General features: G+C 51.7%; 2 protein-coding genes across 2 annotated transcripts; both read right to left on the reverse strand.

The window, feature by feature from the left end:
* Nucleotides 1-394: 394 nt before the first annotated feature.
* CHC_T00002250001 (hypothetical protein) lies at nt 395-679 on the reverse strand. Its single transcript, XM_005713202.1, has one exon. It carries the CDS (start codon nt 677-679, stop codon nt 395-397), a length of 285 nt encoding a protein of 94 aa, XP_005713259.1.
* A 6,440-nt stretch (nt 680-7,119) lies between these two features.
* Nucleotides 7,120-9,799, reverse strand: CHC_T00002251001 (hypothetical protein). Its single transcript, XM_005713203.1, has 4 exons — nt 9,719-9,799; nt 9,413-9,631; nt 7,456-9,279; nt 7,120-7,275 (listed from the first exon to the last, which is right to left on the reverse strand). The coding sequence occupies exons 1-4, from the start codon at nt 9,797-9,799 to the stop codon at nt 7,120-7,122; spliced, it is 2,280 nt and encodes a 759-aa protein (XP_005713260.1).
* Between the last annotated feature and the right edge of the window lie 8,958 nt (nt 9,800-18,757).

Consider the following 18,757-nt stretch of genomic DNA (forward strand, 5'->3'; position numbering starts at 1 on the left):
CAGCCTCTATTCTGAAAAGCGCTGCAAAGCTCGCTGACAGAATTCACTCTATCGTGGATGCAGACTGGGACCGCGTGGAAAAGAAAGGTCTTGACAGCTCTCTTTCTCCAGCATATTCAGCCTATTTGCTCGGTCGATACTTCGCAATGGTAGAGATTATCAAGCAGGAGAGCATTATTTTGGATTATGGTTTCCATGCAGCAGATAGAGTCTTAAGCAATATTCTTGGTAGGATTCAAGGTGTATTTGCGGCAAGCGACGAAATTCTTATCGAGATGCAGATGACGGAGCATCTATTCCACCCGCCTGATGGGCAAACGGCTCTTCGCGCCGGCCCATTACGTGTTACACCGCGTGCACAAGCTGTCCTTGGCGAGCTCCTGCATCGCAAGCTCTACAGCGGGAAATTGGATTTCGTGGATAAAGCAGAAAACGAGAGGCGTGGGCAGGACGCGGTCCTTTCGTTCCGAGAATTTTCTCGTATTCTGGAAGTAGATGCAACCGTCGCGCGCTGGTACAAGCCTGTGATCCGAGACTTTGAGACTTTGGAGGCCTTCGTGCGACGTACTTCGCGAAGCAAGAGACGATGCGATCGAGTTGGGTCACGACTGTATTTCGCGCAGTCGGCCTTGATGGACTTGGTCGAGTTTTTCGACCCGTTGCCGCAGGCACATGCCATTCCATTCTATCGGCGGAGAAGGCTTCAGCTTGGAGGGGTTTCGTACTCCGAGGAGCAGCGTGCACCGCTAAGCCTTCATCTGTTGTACAGAGAGCTGGCGAAAATCAGAGATCGTCGCTCGATGGTGGGGAGCAAGATGGACCGATTGAAGCTCTGGATCGGTCAGAATCGAGAAGCTGACCGCATCTAACTTTTACATCTGGAAGCAGAAAATCCAGCTACTGCTTGCTCTCCGAGATGTCGATCAATACGTTCTCGAGGAACCCACACACAGATCCTTGTCGATCTCATTGCAAATATTTCGAACCTCCACGCCCGCCGCTCCCACGCACCATCTTCTTCTACACGGCTCCGTGGCCCACTCCCTGACGCATTACTTTCGCCGTCTCGCTGCCGACCCGCCGCGCGCATCACGTGCTGCTATCCGCATGCCGGGCGCGGCCGCTGCGAGGCGTGGCGGGCGTGGCCGCTGCGGCGCGTGACACTGCGCGGCTGCACGACGCAGCAAAACATTGCCCCCCCGCACACGGTGCTGCGCTGCGCCGCCACTCGCAGGGCCTAGACGCGGCGTGGCTCAACACCCTCGTGCGGCTCACGGATCTGCTACTGGGCGAGAGCAAGCGGTACAACCTCACAGCGATCCGCACGCGCGATGCCGTGCGTCTCAAGCACGTCATGGATGCGCTTAGCCTGCTACTGGCGCTGGACTCCGGTACCGTTGTTTACTGGTAGCCCACTACTGCCATCGACTGGGACACCGCTGCCGTCATCAGGTGTTGTTGCAATTGTACCGACCGAGACCCCAACGCCCCTATCAAGTGTGAACGACTTCTCGCCGACACGGACGCCTACTCCTTCATCAAGTGTCAATGAAGCCCCACCGATCAGGACACCAACACTAATACCAACACCAACAACAAAACCAGCGCTTTCATCAAGTTTCGATGAAAACCTATCGACTCAAACACCGATCCCTTCTTCAAGTGTTTCCGAAACCCTTGCAACCGGGAATCTTACGCCTTTACCAGGCGGAACCGAAATCGTACCGACAGAGACATTGAGACCTTCCTCGAGTATCAACAGCATACTACCCACGATAACAGCAACACCTACGCTAAGTATGGTCACAATGCTACTCACGAGGACATCTATTCCATCATCGAGTTTCAACCCAATAGGACCGAGTGTATCACCAGATGCAGCGCAGGTTTCCATCTCGGCTTCACCAGTCTTTCCGAGCCGACCTGCAGATGTTGACGACTCGCCTGATTTATTTTCCGACCCACCGACTCCCGTTGCTCCGTCATCTGAAGTCGACGTTCCCAATCCGGTGATACCGACTGACGAAGAAGACCCAGGATCATCTCCGGAAGCGTAGATACTAGGAACGCCGGAGGGAGTGGCAGTCTGGTTGCCGGTGTCGAACGAAGATTATGTTCCCTTGTTTCCGTGTGCGGATTACGGCCTGGTCTATGACATGCGAGAGCTCAACCACACAAACAATTATCAAAGGGATTTTCCCTTTGATAATTGAAAAACTTCTACTATGGAGATTCCTATCGACTCTGTTTCGTTGCCCGTATTTAGAAAGGTTTTGGAATACGTGTAAACCGGCACAATCGCCCTTCAAGCTGCAGATATATATGATGTTTGCTCGATATCTGCGCAGCTTGGAATCGGTAGTCTGCAAAGCATTGTCTTTTCCTACCTTCGAAACGAGGAGAATGTGCGTCAAATCGTCACCGTCTTAGATCGTGCTCTCCAAGACTCGGAACAGAATCGCTTACTCGTCGTGAGGCTCACAGAGTATCTGGCCGAAAACTGTTCCAAGTTACTCTGGCGTGCCCCGTATGAAGAATTATCTGTCGACCTTATGCTGCACATTGTCAAGCAAGAAAACCTTGGTGCTTCAGAATATGAAATATGGCAAGCGCTTGTGGAATGGGGATGCATGCAATGCAGCGTTTCGCCGCCAAAAGCTGTCTCGGCAATGTCTGAAAGGGAGAAGAAGCGAGTCAGAGAGTGCTTGCAGAGGTTTTGTCGGCCGGGGTACCTGCGCATTCTAAATTTCGACACAGAGACTTTCGCTCGCGAGGTAGAGCCGCTTGGATCATTTCCACCGGCCGAGATGCTTTTGAAGTATCGTTTTGACGTAGTGGCTGGTAACGCCGCCTTCGAGCATGCCTATCACGGAGACCGGTACAGTTTTCTATTGCGAGTTCGACAGCGAACCGCTTGTTATGAATCTACTAGTCATCCACATCCGAGAGGTGGGTCTCAAACGTTCAAGGTTCAAATGCCTCGGTGGGCGACGGAAATGAAAGTGGTTTTTGATCCACGGACGGCTCTGGGGCGATATTCTGAGCTTGCGTTTTGCACTGACGAAAGGCGCGCGATGCGGGTGTATTCGGTGAGGGCTAGTGAAGTGCCAGGGACAATGTGTCTGCTCTCCGATATGGAGACGACGACGCCATATTGGGCGCAATCACGGTTACAGAATCACGGTGAGAGATCCGGCGTCTCAGCGCGCGCGTTAGGAGTCGAACCGATTTACATTAGCGGGAACAGCTTTTGGTGTACCTTTTTGCTCTCCGCAGAACGTCGGCGATTCGGCATGGGGCTACAAATTTTTCGTTTCAATCGCTAGGTAGCTCAACCGAAACCGCAACAAACCCTGAGTTTTCTGAAGAATTGTTATGGCTTGTTTTGCAAGAGTTGACGCTGCCCTCTGCACCCTGCCAATGGTGAGAACGACGACAACTCATTCGTATAGTCTTTTTGGTTCTTCAGGCCTGGCATAATTTCCCGTTCGACACTCGGACGGTTGTCACCGTCACTAACTTCATGGCTTCGGAGGTGTCCTCGATATTGCCATCATATCTGACACCTGCAATACCCTACCATACATTCAATCGCATGCAAGTCACATGCATTGAGGCATGGGACAGCGATTGCAACATGCTCGTCTCAGCGCCTACTGGTTCTGGTAAAACGCTTTGCTTTGAACTTGCCCTTCTTCGCTACTTGCATCTTGCTCTCACTTCATTAGAGAAAAAGTACCTACCTGCCAGTGGTTTACCCAGGAAGGTGGTGTTTATTGCTCCCACTAAAGCCATTTGCATGGAAAAGGGACATGACTGGAAACGGCGATATGCGTTTCTCGGCTTACGGGTTGAAATCATGACAGGAGATGTGTATGCGGCAGGTTCCAATTCAATCTTGCTGAATGCTGACCTGATCTTGACGACTGCTGAAAAGTGGAATAGCCTCACGAGGAATACTTGTTCCCAAGCAGTACCCGGCGTTTTGTCCAATATTGCTTTGCTCTTCGTCGATGAAGTCCACCATATAGGGAACTCACGAGGTGGTACACTTGAATCTGTCATAACTCGCATGTTTGGCACCAGCGACCAACTCAAGCAGAACATATCATCTGCTCAAGTTCAGTCTCTGCGTGTCATTGCATTGTCTGCCACCGTCAAAAATGTCGGGGAGGTCGGACGCTGGCTACGAGTTGACCCGGAACATATTTTGCAGTTCGATCAAAGCTACAGGCCTATTCAACAGCTGATGAACCCACAGCTTTCGGACTTGCAGACAGCGAGTGTCGAGGATTCGGAACAGAAAGGAGGTAATATTGGATGTACGATTGGGTTGGTGTGCCTTGGGGTTGTAGGGGTTGTGCTGGCAATATTTGTTGTTAATGACAGCTCTACGAGGGGTCGCAAGTGCAGCAGCTGCTACCGCACCTGCCGCAGGTGAGGAAATGGCCTGGGAAAACGTCAAAGAAGTGTACAGAGATACAAAATATGAAAACTATAGCTCCGGCAGGTTATCGTCGTCCCCTTCGAGGGGGCCGGTGTTTGCCACTGTCTTTACTGGCTTTAAGGAACGCCTCATCCTCCTATCATGATCTATTGAAGCGTATCTCATCCTATTCTATCGCCGCTTCACAGTCAGCCGGGGGAATCTCTTCTTCCTGTTGCAAATTGCTGCTGACAAAAGGTGGGTTCTGAACCACGTCCCCGTCAGACCGCCGCCCATTGCAAAGATTGCCCATGGGTCGGGACTGCGGCATTAAAAACGCCTTTTTTAACTCCTCCATTTGGAGTTTTGCGCACTCCTCAAAAGACTCATCTGGGTCCAATCCCTGGGCTTTTAAAGTCTTGTAAAGGTTTCCCATGGACACAACACACCATTGGCGCTGATGTAATTGCTGCATTCTCGAATTTTCTATCTCGGTCTTCCTTTTTTTAAACGCCTTCTCTTTTCGTTCAGCGGCCTTCGCTCGCTTTTCCGCAACTGCTGCTTCGGAATAGGTCCTCCACGAGTGCTCAAACAAATTCTCCCCCCGATTAAAACTCCTGCGATTTCCCCGTCCGGACATCCCGCTGGTTCCCTGACTGCCACCCTCGTCACATCCCCTATCGAATGGGATCACCCTCGTGCACAAATTCGCAAACCGGGTGTCCTCATTTTCCGTTCCTTTCCGTGCGCAGACAAAAAGGACTACATTCCGCTTCCCTTCCGCGGTCAACTCCCCCCCCCGAGTCCCTGCGTAACTTTTAAAATTCCCGGTGTTGTTTTGTCCAGACCTTGACCAATTTTCCACACACGTCGTGAAGGACCTCCGTGCATCCAGAAATTTTTCTTTCAAAAATGTAGCCGACCGATGACAAGGCGGTGCCACCTTAGAGTCTACCTCGTCGACATTCCCAACCATGTTGAGATGAAGGCGCAAATTAGGATTGTTAAAGCGCTCTTCTATAACACCCCAGTATGAGTCTCTCGTAAAACCCGCATCCAGCTGACTCCTTGTCAGCTCCTGCCCTGTCCCATCCAGGGCGCATTTCGCGTCTTCATCATCCCGCATGATGACGCATAGGCGAGCGAATTCGCTGATGCTAAACGTGCCCAATCCGCTAACCGGACCAGCCTCTCTCTGACTGCCACTTGTCTCGTCCAATTCTTCTCCACCGTGATCTTCACTTCTCACAACTTGATCCCCATTTTGTCTTGCTTCCTCCAAGTTTCCTTTTTTTCTCTTGAACGTTTCAACCTCTTTCGCTTCCAAAAGCTTGAATAGCTCGGCATCGGCGGGAACACGGGAAAAGTAGAGCGGAGAACGCAGGTCGAGTGTCACACGCTGCTGAAGCCAAGACTCGAATCTGGCCGTTTCTGGGATCGAAGACATAGCAGCACAAATTGTTCGTCCAGATAAAGTAAAAATTTGTAACTGTAGAAAAGCTCGAGCGACGAGGGTGCCCTTGTTACCTGATTGTTTCCACCTCCATTCCTTCAATATGACCCTTAGTTGCTTGACATTTAGGCTTGACAAAAAAGAGAATGCCGCGCACTTATCATCGGCTGTCGAGGCTCTGAACTCACCAGCTGCTCGCTGGTCAACTGAGAGAACGCGAGCACCTGCCAATGGCTCCATTGGCGAATTATTTTGGGAGCCATCGACAGGACTATGTGCGGAGCGAGGAAAAGATTCTTGCTCTGATCTGTGCGTAAACTGCAGCACGCGCATAGTTTGGGCGTTTGGAGATGGCGGAGACGAGGGACATGGTCTAAGGAAACGAGGACTGCGACGGAGAATGAGGGGGGACTTTTGTGTGGTCATTGTGATGGGGATCGGAAAGCGAAGGGAGCGAGGAGTTGGTAGGGCAGGCCGCGGTAGGTTGGGTTCTGGGTGGGTGCTGTTGGGATACGAATTGCATCTCCTTCGGATGCCAGTCTCCCGCCGTTTTTCAAATATAGTGGCATTTGGGAGCATCAATAAAATGATTAAACTGAATTCGATATGTGCAAAATTGGATCTACATTGAATTCATTCACACTTATCCAGTGGCGATAGCCAATGATTTTGTTTTGCATGGCACGTTGGTAGTGATGGAAGCTATTATTTTAACATTGTGTGTGCCATCATACTGTTAAGAAAAGTATTATATAGACCAATCAGGTGCAGGCCGACGTCCATGCATGTCCACACATGCCCGTCCATGCTGTCTTAAAGGAGGCCCTCAGTAACATGACGGTTTTCCCCAAAACCTGTTAATGTCACCGCTGTCACGGCGCGTATGTCCCCGTCAGCCGCCAGACAATGCCTATATGCCTATACCGTATCTGCGCAGGTGCGTACAGTACACAGTTCGTAAATGCGGATGCCCATTCAATTTGCACAAGTGGCCTAATAAATAAAAATAAACTAGATGCACGCGGGGCAGTTTCGAGAAATAGATAGAGTGCGGTGCTGTTTCGAGGTGTCAGCACTTTGTGCTGCTGACCAAAGTGCAACACAACGCAGCATAGATGAGTGCATGCTCCAGCAAGCATCACGACTACGCTCGCAGCTCGCTGCGGCAGGGCACACTTCTGCCAAGTCGTTTCCTGCTCACGACTACAATCTATTCAACATTAGAGGTTGGACCTGCAAATTACCAGTCCTGCTCTCGGCTCTTGGAAGAGGGCCCAACTCTGCACATGCTTGAGGACAATGGCCGCAATGTGTTACACCGTGGTAGTTGCGTTGAAACACGTTTGACGTGGGTCTTGACACTCGACGAGGGCGATATACTGTATCCAGTACAAATCTAGTGCACATCAAAATTTACTTGAGCAAGATCACGCCCCTATCTGGTCACGGAATACATTTACAAGTGCCTGCCCAATGAAACCATCAATCCCAAACCCAACTCCTGTGCTTAAGCAAGGTCCTCTGCAAAGGGACTCTTTCCGGGCTTGTCCGCCATCACCATATTCGCAATTGACACCGGAGAGATGCCATCCGGGAAAGGTTCCACAAGCCTTCTTCTCTTACCACGGCTATCCCCAGCTCCACTTGCCGGTTCAGCTGCCTCGAGGTTCAGATACTGCACCGACGGCCCGGCGGCCGTCATTGGTAACTGATCTGGAAGGAGGACGCTGTCAATGTTTGGTGACTGCGCCAGATGAGAAAAATCCCGCTTCTGTCCTCGGCTGTCTGGCGCAGGCAGCGGAGGGAGCATCCGTTCCACCATCACCGGCGATGTTGCAACCGGCACTTGCGGCGTTGAAGGACCAACGAGCGGAGGCACTCCCGGCTGACCCTCATGGCCTAGGAAAAGGGAAATGTCTTCGTCTAGCAACCATTGCATAGGTTGCGTCGGCGCGAACGGGATTTCAGGCCGCCTTGCAGGTTCCGGTCTCACTTGTCCGCGCTTCGTTCCCTTCTGCTGATCCTTTCGTCGCGACTTTCGCTGCCGCTTCGGCTTAACCACTCGAGCCCCTTGCACGAGAGGGATCGTCGGCAGCGGCAGATTAGGCAGGACCATTTGAGGCAGCTGATGACCTTGTTGCGATGCTTGAGCGGCTTGTGCAGCCTGCGCGGCTAGCTGCCGGTTTTGCGCCTCCCTCAGCGCAGCTGCTGCTTTTCGCGCCCGGCGTCGGTGATTGTTCCTGGTGTACTGCTTACACCTGGCACGAGGGGGACAGCAGTTGCGACAATGCGTGCACTTCCACTTCACGCGGGGATCCTTGGAGATCTCGAAGCTCTCGCGCTCGTAAAGCAACAGACATTTATCACACACAACCTTGCGACACAGGCCAACCTTGGTGTTCGCACAAACGGCAAATTCGATTCGCGAATTCCGACCACAGACATGGCAATAGTTTGAGGCACTCGCCCCCTTGGAGTACCGATTCTTCGACTTCGTCGCTGCTTTTGGAACCTCCGGAATGCCCACCTGCCCCGACGCCTGAGTCACGTACGACGCCGCACTCGTCGCGCTTGGTACCCGATGCATCAAGCTTGTGTCGGCACTTGTTGCTGTCATGGCGCTGTTATATGGCGTGAGCCCAGAGTGCGCAGGAGTACCAATCCTCTGCATCGGAGCAAGACCATGGATAGCCACTCGTGGAGAAGGAATGAGCCACGGAGGAGCAAAATGTCCCGGTGAAAGGTGCGCAGGAGATATGTAGCCAGGAGACATATAGGAAGGAGGCATGTGCCCGGCATTAAGTGCACTCTGCAGGGTTTCTGGTACAAAGTCAGGAGACAATGGCGGTGTCCCTGTCTGAGTCTGCGTCACCCATGCCGGTGAGTGCAGATCGTGACCGATGTTGCCTTCGAAACACGTATGCGGTGTAAGTCCCGGTTCTCCTATGGACTGAGGATAAGGAGGCGAGCCAGGTGAGAGGGCCTGGAACGCCAACTCTGCTGGAGGGTTTCTACGCAGAGCCGATACAAGCGCGGGCGCGTCCTTATTTGCATACATCGGGGTGTCAGGATGTTGTCCAAGCAGCGGCAGATGTGCATTGAAGATGGGCGGCGAAACGGGGACGGGACTTGGCTGAATCTCATCCCGATCGAGATGGGCATTGTTCGGCTGAATCTCATCATCGACGCATTCTGCTTTCGCGTGGCTCACCGGAGTGCTGTGCATCTGACAGGCGGTTTGGTTAGGAGAAGACGCCGGTCGAGGAAGCGGAGCGGAAAGCAAGTCGGCAGGGATCTTGGATGTGTTGTCGTCAAGTTCCAAGTACGAGAGCTTTTTTGCGAGTGTGGGTAGCGGGGTTTGCGGCTCATCGATGGCAGTCTCGATCCAGTTCTCAATAAACTTGAAGTCGGCTGTTTCCGCTGCCGACGGGGTGCTGTTGAACAGGTTGTCAACGGGAAAGGTGGCTTCATGATGCTCGAAGGCAACATGATCTTCATGGTTGTCCATTATTGTAGCTGTAGTGGATGAAAGCTTGCGGAAGAAGTTTGTAGTTGACGTTTTGTTGATGAGTTGTCGTGTAAGACAAGTAATGATGAGAAAAGGCAATTAAAACGGTGTGAAGAGGAGGAACGAATGAATGAGACAAGTCGAAAGAGACCGGGGATGAGGTGCTCGTTACGCAAACAGTGTAAGGAAGAATGTCTGGGAAGTTTTGAAGGAGTTCTTTGATGAGCTGAGGGAGACTGTGGGACTGGGGTGAGGCAGCAGCGGGTGTGTCCGTTCTTCCCACCTCCTTGCCTTTATACGGGTAGGACGGGCATGATCAGAAAGCCCTCACTTGTCTGTAGCACATGTAGATTTTGGGCATACACAGCATAAGCGCCAGACAAGTGAATTTCGCAGGCGACTCGGCGATCATAGGGCTAGTAAGGCGTTGCTTAGGCAAAGCTAAGTTTGCGAGATGCAGAAGCGCCTTAATGATGCGCCGGCCTGAAGAGCGCGGACACCTTTGCGGATAAAAGGGCACATGAACGGCTGAGAATGGGAAATTCACCGGCACAATTTCGTGTCGAGGGAAGAAGAGCGGCCAGAGGTCCCGGAATGGTGATCATTAGTGCGGCAGAGATACGGGCGAGGACGGAATCTGCGACGGGAGGTTGTGCGCACGCGCGCGGCGGACTGCCGTCCGCCCGCCGATGCCGGCGGCCTCGCCGAACGAGGGCAGAGGTGAAGCCAGGTTTTGGCCACGCAACCAGGAAGGGAAACGGGCGGCTGGGCGAGGGACGAATTCATGAGGCAGGAGATCGGGCGGCAGATGCCGGTTCTACGTCCGCGTGACGCGATTGGTCCACGTCAGATTGGTGGACGCACTGCAATTCGCCTTACAGCACGCGCCTTTGGAAACGATCATTGCAGTACAGTACTGTTGTGGCTCGTCCTGAGACACAGTGATTGCCGAGAAAATCTTTTACCTCCTTTCGGCGGGAGGCCAGGCGTCAAGAACTCAAGAGTCCACTTGAGCTCCTTGTCGAGAAATCCACTCGATGCCTGCCTCCTCCTTTTTCTACGCCCCCAACTACCGCTTATGTAACCTTACTCCCCGCTGCTCGCTATAAACTACCACTACCCTCGATCGCAACCCCCGCACGTAGCCCGCCAGTCTTCTCTTGGCCCATTCCTGCGCCCAGTCCTCCGCTTGCGGTTCACGATCTCCTTGCCCGCCTTCCCTCTGGCCCGCTCCTGCGCCTGCGGTCCTCCGCTTGCGGTTCGCGCTCCACCCGCTCGCGCACGCCCTCGTCCAAACGCAATGCCGCGCGCTTCGCTTCGCCCTGTCCTCCAAGCGCAAGTCCCGCGCGCGCCCTTTCCTGCGCAGCGTGCATCCTTGGGCGCTGGGCTTACAGCATTCCTAACAGTACAGTACTGTTGCGCCTTGGATATGATTTCTACGCTACACGTGGCAATTGCGCGGACCGGCGCCCAGATCCCAAGACTGGATCATCCAAAGTGTGCGCGCACACTTTGGATGCGCGGCACCGCCCGACAGTGGCGGGCGTAGGTGGTTACGGGACCGGGGGAACGTTGGATCCAGGGATGTCTGGTGGTTCAAGTGAGACGTAGCCAGTGTCGGGGAGGTTGGGTGGGGGATCAGGAGGACGGCTCGAGCGAGACAAGCGGGGCGCACGGGCGAAGCGAGGCCGTTCGAGGTGAGCGGAAGGCGTCGGTCGGGCGGCTGGAGGAGAGGTGAAGGCGTGGGGAGGACGGTGACGACGGCAACGGGCAGGCGAATCGCGCCGATCGCAGAAGGATGAGGTCGACAGTGGGCGCACAAACGGCAGCCGTCTCGACTGGCGGCTCCCCGTGCCTACAACTGCGCGACAGGGGGCCAGCTAGACCTCGCTCCCAATTTATCAAGGGTATAAGATAGAAGCAGTGCGTAGATAGAGGCGGCATCGAGGAAGCAAGAGGCAACTTGGAGGTAAACTTGAAGACCAACATCAGACTTTGCGGCGCTCTCGATCGGTGAGGTATGGGGCTTGGATTGGCCGCAACAGTACAGTATACTGTAGAGAATTTTTGGTACAGTAGACGCCCCATCCTGCTCCTTGATTGGCTGTTTGCCGAAGTCACGTGCGGGTGTGCGGAGCACATGTCCCAGTTACTCGCTCGGTGCAACACAGAGCCGTGCATTGGACGCACGACTGGCATGGCAGGGGAAGGATGGTGCGGCGATATGCTTTCGGGAACACAGACCGCCGTAGTCAGCTAGTGTCTATCCGACCGGGGCTGGCCGCATATGAGCACAGCTCTTTTTTGCAAAAATATACAAATTAAAATAAACATTTAAAAGGCTATCTTGAACACCCTTCACGTACTTGTTTTCGGCGATAACCTCCTGCAGAACGCCAGGATAGCAGCTTTGAATACGCAGGAAGATTAAGAATTGAATGAAGATTTAGTTCCTCTTCGTCCTTTATACTGGCAGTTCTTGTTTCCATGTTATTTTACATGCGGTTTTAAGGTGATTTAAAATGGTTCTTTTCTACACATATCTAAACACGACCAGAAAGAAAATTCTATTCTGTTGAATTCGGCACCAGTATCAACCTTGATCCGCCACAGGGTTGGTACTGTAATGGACCGATGGGCAATTTGTGGGTTCTGAAATCGGACCCAAAAAATAGAACCATTGAATACGGACTCGAAATCAAGGTCCCCGAAATTCGGTGGTCCACGCACGCGCGAGCATTTGCGTCCACGCCGGATCCCCAGAGAGCTAACATGTGCTGCACCCGATAGCGGGTTAGTCGCCTCGTAGCCATACGGATGGTATTACTGTAATACGGCAAGTATTAGACCAATTACGGGTACTCTTGTCACATAGCACGTAATGTAGGGCTGCGAGAAACCTGTGAACTTAAGCACAAAGATCCGAGCAACGACAGCATAAAAACTACAGAACACAAAAACGAGTAAACCACGACGACATCTTCCGTGAGTTTTATCAGGTTATGCCGCCCAGGACGCCAATTGCGCACCTGTGAATCTGTCACGACACCAGGACCCGAAATCACAACTTTTACTGTACCGCTCGGCGCTTGAGTTCATCGGGCTACATCAGACCTGTGTTAGAACCCTCCGGGCTATTGTGGAGCATCGCTCCGATACCCGTCGAGAACAGAAGGAATCATGGACTCCATCAGAGAAGGCACCGTCGACACGTCAAGCTATCGCATCGCATCACTCACTTCAGAGAACTACTACCTCTGGGCGCACAAAATGGAGTTCATACTTCGCGCAAAGGGGCTTTGGAACATCGTAGCTGGGACCGAACGCCCACCAACTGAAGAAGGAGATCTTGCGAAGTATGAGAGGAGGAAGGACCTCGCGCTCACGACCATCGTTCTAACCATCGATGACTCTATCAGTGCTTCAGTTATCACGCTCCGTGATGCGAACAAAGTATGGACAACACTTCGTACTATGTTCTCTACTGTCTCTGAGGCTCGTGTGGATGCCTATCTAAGCCAGTATCAGAATGCTCGCATGGAATCTGGTGAGAAGGTGCTTCAATTCTCGAACCGACTCAACGAGTTCGAGAACAAGCTAGCAGCTATTGGTCACTCTCTAACCGAATCAGAGAAGAAGCGAGCACTGCTAAGGGGACTTGATGAGCACTTCGCCATTCCTGCAGGCGTGATTAAGGCTACTGCAAAATGTTATCATGATGCTTTGGCCTATCTGGTTGCATGTGAAGTTGAACATGAAGTGGAATCCCTCTCCGGCGCTGGTACCTCCACTACCGCGCTAACCACCAGGGAAGGGACTTGCGAATTCTGCAGGAAGATCGGACACAGCAAACAGGATTGCTTCTTCAATCCTAATAGCCCGAGCTACAGGCCCCAACTGGCGAAGAAGCGCATTGACAGACGCCGGAACCGCGGTCAACCGCGGAATCAGACGCCCCGCAGGAAGAGCTACCATCAGAAACGACCAGGTGACAGCGACAGCGCCTATGTGGACATCTCGCTGGCAACTACTAAAGACCATACCAAGACTAATCTGTCTGGGACGCTACGTGAGAAGTGGTACATCGACTCCGGGGCCTCCGCACACATGTGCAACGACACTGCACTATTTGAGACACTCGAGAAATCAACTCAAAAGCACTGCGTGTCCGTCGGTACTGGAAATCCCGCGGAGGTCATTGGTACGGGATCAGTTTTATGTACGACCACAGTAAGTGGTACTACGACCACAGTACGTTTTACTGATGTGTTGTGTGTCCCAACGCTGGTATGTAACCTCATCTCTGTTAGCAGGATGAGGAAGGCTAAGCTCAAAACCACGTTCGACTCGGACAGTAATGGAGATGGTATGTGTCAAGTCACTACGAGAGACGGCAAAGTGGAGTATCTGCACGGAATTGAAAGCACTTCTGCTGGACTGTATGAAGCGGTACTGAAACCGACTGCAAAATCCTCCGACGCTGTGTTGGCAGTCTCACAAGAGCAGTGGCACGAAAGACTCGGTCATGCCAGTGAGTCGACAATGAAGAAGTCCCTTTCCCTCGTACGTGGAGTTCAGCTACAGGACGTGAAGGACTTGTTGAGCTGTGAGTCCTGTAGAGTTTCAAAGTCGACCAGAGCCCCTCGACCATTGCGTGAAGAGTCCCGCAAGACCACAAAGCCGCTCGATCTCGTGCACACGGACCTGGTAGGTCCCTTCAGGACTTCTTCGCTTGGCGGGTGCCGCTACTTTATGCCCCTCTACGACGACGCATCTGCTTTCTCGCTAATAAGATTTCTCAAATCTAAGACAGAAGCAGGAGCAGCACTGAAGTCAATGATAATGGAACTGGAGAAGCTGAAAACTGGGAGCTGGCGCACGTCATTGGTTAGGAGGGTACGGTCTGATAACGGAACTGAATTCATGTCTAGAAACCTAAAGCAATGGTTGTCCAATCGAGGCATTACGCAGGAATTCACTGCCCCGTACTCGCCGGAGTCTAACGGCAAAGCCGAGCGACTAAACAGGACCCTTCTCGACATGTCTCGCACAATGATGGTGGCTGCAGAAGACCTTCCTCACAAAAATCGGATGTGGGCAGAAGCCGTAAACTTCTCAAACTACCTTCGAAATCGCATGTTTACATCTGCCGGGCACTGCCAGGACATGACACCCTTCGAGTGTGTCACTGGCCAGAAGCCTCACCTCGCACACATTCGGAAGTTTGGAAGCAAGGCATATGCCCACATCCCCAAGGCAAAGCGACGAGGAAAGTTTGAACCTCGAGCAGACAGTGGATACTGTGTCGGCGTTGGATGTGGAAATGGGTACCGCATATTTCTACCGCAACTACATGCAGTAGTCATCTCCAGAGATGTGCAATTCGATGAAACCAAATCTACTGTACCCCCAGCTGCGGACGTAGGTCCTGCGGAGCAACATTGTGACATTGAGGAGATGCTTGACTCGGACAAACCACAGCTTATACCACCTGTATTAAACCCAGTACCAACACCTACGACTACCGATACAGTACCGCATGAGTCCACAATGGACCTGACCTACGTCCCAACTTTGCGCCGCTCCAGCCGTACAGTACGAACCCCACGCAAGTACTCGCCGGAAGACTCCGCCATGGTTCTTGCTCTCGTACATCACATGGGCAATGAAGATCCCCATGTCCCGCTTACATACAAGCAGGCGGTGGATTGCTCCGAAAGTGAGAAATGGAAAGCAGCAATGGATGAGGAAATCTCGCAGCTAAATAAGAACACATGGAAACTTGTACCGCTACCCCCTGGGAAGAAAGCAGTAAGGTCTAAGTGGGTTTACCTCAATAAGACTGATGCTCAGCAACGTGTTACTCGGCAGCGTGCTCGACTAGTCGCGAAAGGATTCACGCAGCGCTATGGGATCGATTACGATGAAGTGTTCTCCCCAGTTGCGAAGTACAGTACGGTACGATTCGTCCTCGCAATGGCAACCCAAGAGCAGCTCGAGCTGCTGCAGCTGGATGTCAAGGCGGCTTTCTTGAACGGGGAACTGAAGGAGGAGATCTATATGGAACAACCTGTTGGCTACTGTAACCCAGATCATCCAGATTTTGTCTACCGTCTTTTTCGAGCCATCTATGGTTTGAAGCAAGCCTCGAGAGCATGGCACATGCTTTGTGATACCTTTTTGAAGTCAATTGGATGTGTTCAGTCGGATGCAGACAAGAGCCTGTACCAGCTGGTGCTCAAAGGAGACAAAGTGTTCATCCTCGTCTACGTTGACGATATGCTACTCGCCGGACGGAGCATGGAAGTTTTGAGAGAAGTAGCTGAGATTATTGGCAACCGCTTCGCAATTCGCATAGAAAAGAAAGTCACTAAGTTTCTCGGTATCGTCATTGACCGATACAGCGAAAAGGGGGAGACCCATATCCACAGTGCAGCTATGATTACACACATGCTTGAAACTTTCAACATGACGACTTGCAGGAGTGTATCTAACCCCCTTGCTCCCGGTACAGTGCTGAATACAGCACAACGCAAACAGGATTCTTACAGCGAGGGCATGGACCAAAAGCCATATCGCCAACTTGTTGGCTCGCTACTGTACTTGGCGAACACCACACGTCCCGACATCGCGTTCTCCACAAGTCTTCTCTCAAGGTTCCTGGAGAGACCTTCTTCTCAACACTGGGAAGCAGCAAAGCGCGTCTTGCGCTATCTTTCGGGGACAAAAACCCTCGGCATCCGGTTCAGCCTGAACAACAAGGCCGGGCTACACGGGTACACCGACTCAGATTTTGCTGCTGACAAGGAGACACGGCGCAGCGTTAGTGGATTCGCATTCAAGTTTGCTGGCGGATCCATCAGCTGGAGAAGTAAAAAGCAGGAGGCTACCGCCCAGTCGACCCTGGAAGCAGAGTTTGTAGCTATGTCGTACGCAGCGCGCGAAGCAGTGTGGCTCCGTCGGTTGTTCAGGGAATGCTTTCCGTCCAACACTACGTTGCCAGCTACAGTAGTGTTTGGGGACAACGAGGGAGCCATGAACCTCGCTTACAATGACGTGGTGAACGAAAGGTCCAAGCACATCGCCGTCAAGTACTTCTTCTCGAAGGAGAAGGTCAAAGATGGCACCATCGTCTTCAACTACATCCAGACATCCGAAAATGCCGCTGACATCTTCACTAAGATATTGTGCGTCGCTACCCACACGGAAATGGTCCACAAGTTAGGTATGAGTCATAGTTACACATCACAGCAATAGTGGGATGCAAGGTTGAGGGGGAGTGTTGAATTCGGCACCAGTATCAACCTTGATCCGCCACAGGGTTGGTACTGTAATGGACCGATGGGCAATTTGTGGGTTCTGAAATCGGACCCAAAAATAGAACCATTGAATACGGACTCGAAATCAAGGTCCCCGAAATTCGGTGGTCCACGCACGCGCGAGCATTTGCGTCCACGCCGGATCCCCAGAGAGCTAACATGTGCTGCACCCGATAGCGGGTTAGTCGCCTCGTAGCCATACGGATGGTATTACTGTAATACGGCAAGTATTAGACCAATTACGGGTACTCTTGTCACATAGCACGTAATGTAGGGCTGCGAGAAACCTGTGAACTTAAGCACAAAGATCCGAGCAACGACAGCATAAAAACTACAGAACACAAAAACGAGTAAACCACGACGACATCTTCCGTGAGTTTTATCATATTCTGACAAAATTCCTTCTGCCCTCAAGGCAGCAGTCAAGTACGATGGCGGGGGTGTCATTTTCCTCTTTGTTGAGAAAGGGCAAGTCAAGAAAAATAAGTCGAAAATGGTTCCTCCTGTGAGAACACCGGCCAGATAAACCTTCGCCGCTAGAGACCAACTAGCAAAATTGATGGGGTAGTTTCTGAGAGCAAGGAAGTACCTTCTGCCGTTTTCAAATGTCTTATGTCGCGCTATCACTCGAAAAGACTCTCTGGCGGTCGCAAGTCGCAGCTTGGAAAACCAAGAAACACGCGTTTCTGGGGGTCTTAGAGCGAAGGACACATTTTTAAGTTGAACTTTTCAAACTGCTTGCATCAAATCGATCATTTCTGCAAACTTTCACTCAGCATCTTTGCTCATCCCATAGCTTCGAGCATCTCTCTGCTCTTCTCTTAAAGGGAAAGAAGTCGTGGAATAGTGGTCCAGCACGCAAGTCCGCAATACTCCTCCGTCCATATTTTCTACTGAAATGAACCATCTTGCTTCTCGGGCATCTGATTCTCCTCTTGCGTCTAGCAAGGGGACAAATTGGCGACAGGACAATCGCATAGTAGATGGATGTAAGGACAATAGATGTATACGGGGCAGCAGTGGATGCCCTGCCGCATAATGCTCTTTTCCGAAATTGCATTGTCAACATTGCCCTAATCCAAAGCTCTTTTGCATTCCGTCTCACAACGTTTCATGATCTTTTTCGTGATTTTTGAAGCCCTGTCCCCTACGCATACTCTCTTTTGCACCAGATATCCGAGTAGGGCATTCTGTTACAATATGGTGTGAAGCATTGTCGTCCTTGCCACAACTTCCGCTATGGCATGTGGAGTGACAGTTGGATTATCTATGTCATGTATCAAGTAAGGGGAGATGAGCTAAGACGATATTGTCATTACCGCCAACACCAAAACATCTGTGCATCTCTCGTTAGATTTGTTGCCAGCGCTATACAATTTTATAACGAGCAGCTACTTGAGAATAGTATAAAGGTAGGCGATCAGGTAACTACAGTAAAAACTCAAGCACGAACCCACAAGCCCAGCCGAACCCGTTTTACATTCTCACGCTGCAACCCGCAATAGACAGAATCGTCGAAGCGAAGTCGAAACAGCTTACGGAAGTAATTTGATTGAGCTGAAGCGACGACGGCAGGGATATGGTTTACGACGGCATCTCATTGCAAGGGTGCATTGGAGAACATACGTCGTGACAAAGACAGCAACAAGAGCCAACTTGAGACTTCGCATGCGAACCACATTGTAGAGGCGAGCAACATCAATGTGCTGGATTTAGCTGCGGCGAATCATAAACGGCAACTCAAGTACGCGTTTTATAGAAAAATAATCAAGCTGTGATGACGTACCATTTCATACATGCATGGCGCTATACTGTACTCATTGTGGGGCCTGCGTTCATAGAGTGATACCGTCGTAATGCCAAGTTATGTCTCGCTTGGGCGACAACTCACCAATCAGAAAAATTCGACCGAGCGAAACTATAGTGTTGTATCCATCAGCGACCTCTTAAAATATTTTATTTCCGACTCTTTTCGAAAAAGACCATATCTGACATTTTGTATGCATTGTGGTGTACGTAGTTATGTAACGGTTGAAGGACAAGCACAGTAT

Source organism: Chondrus crispus, genomic scaffold, assembly GCF_000350225.1.
Source record: "Chondrus crispus Stackhouse genomic scaffold, scaffold_131, whole genome shotgun sequence".
Classification (NCBI taxonomy): Eukaryota; Rhodophyta; class Florideophyceae; order Gigartinales; family Gigartinaceae; genus Chondrus; species Chondrus crispus.

Coding starts and splice junctions, on each gene's coding strand:
- CHC_T00002250001 (XM_005713202.1), bottom strand. CDS start 679: ATGGCATGTGCCTGCGGCAACGGGTCGAAAAACTCGACCAAGTCCATC.
- CHC_T00002251001 (XM_005713203.1), bottom strand. CDS start 9,799: ATGATCGCCGAGTCGCCTGCGAAATTCACTTGTCTGGCGCTTATGCTG. Junction 9,632..9,718: donor TCTACATGTGCTACAGACAA/GTGAGGGCTTTC, acceptor GCCTCACCCCAG/TCCCACAGTCTCCCTCAGCT. Junction 7,276..7,455: donor TCCCGGATGGCATCTCTCCG/GTGTCAATTGCG, acceptor GATGTGCACTAG/ATTTGTACTGGATACAGTAT.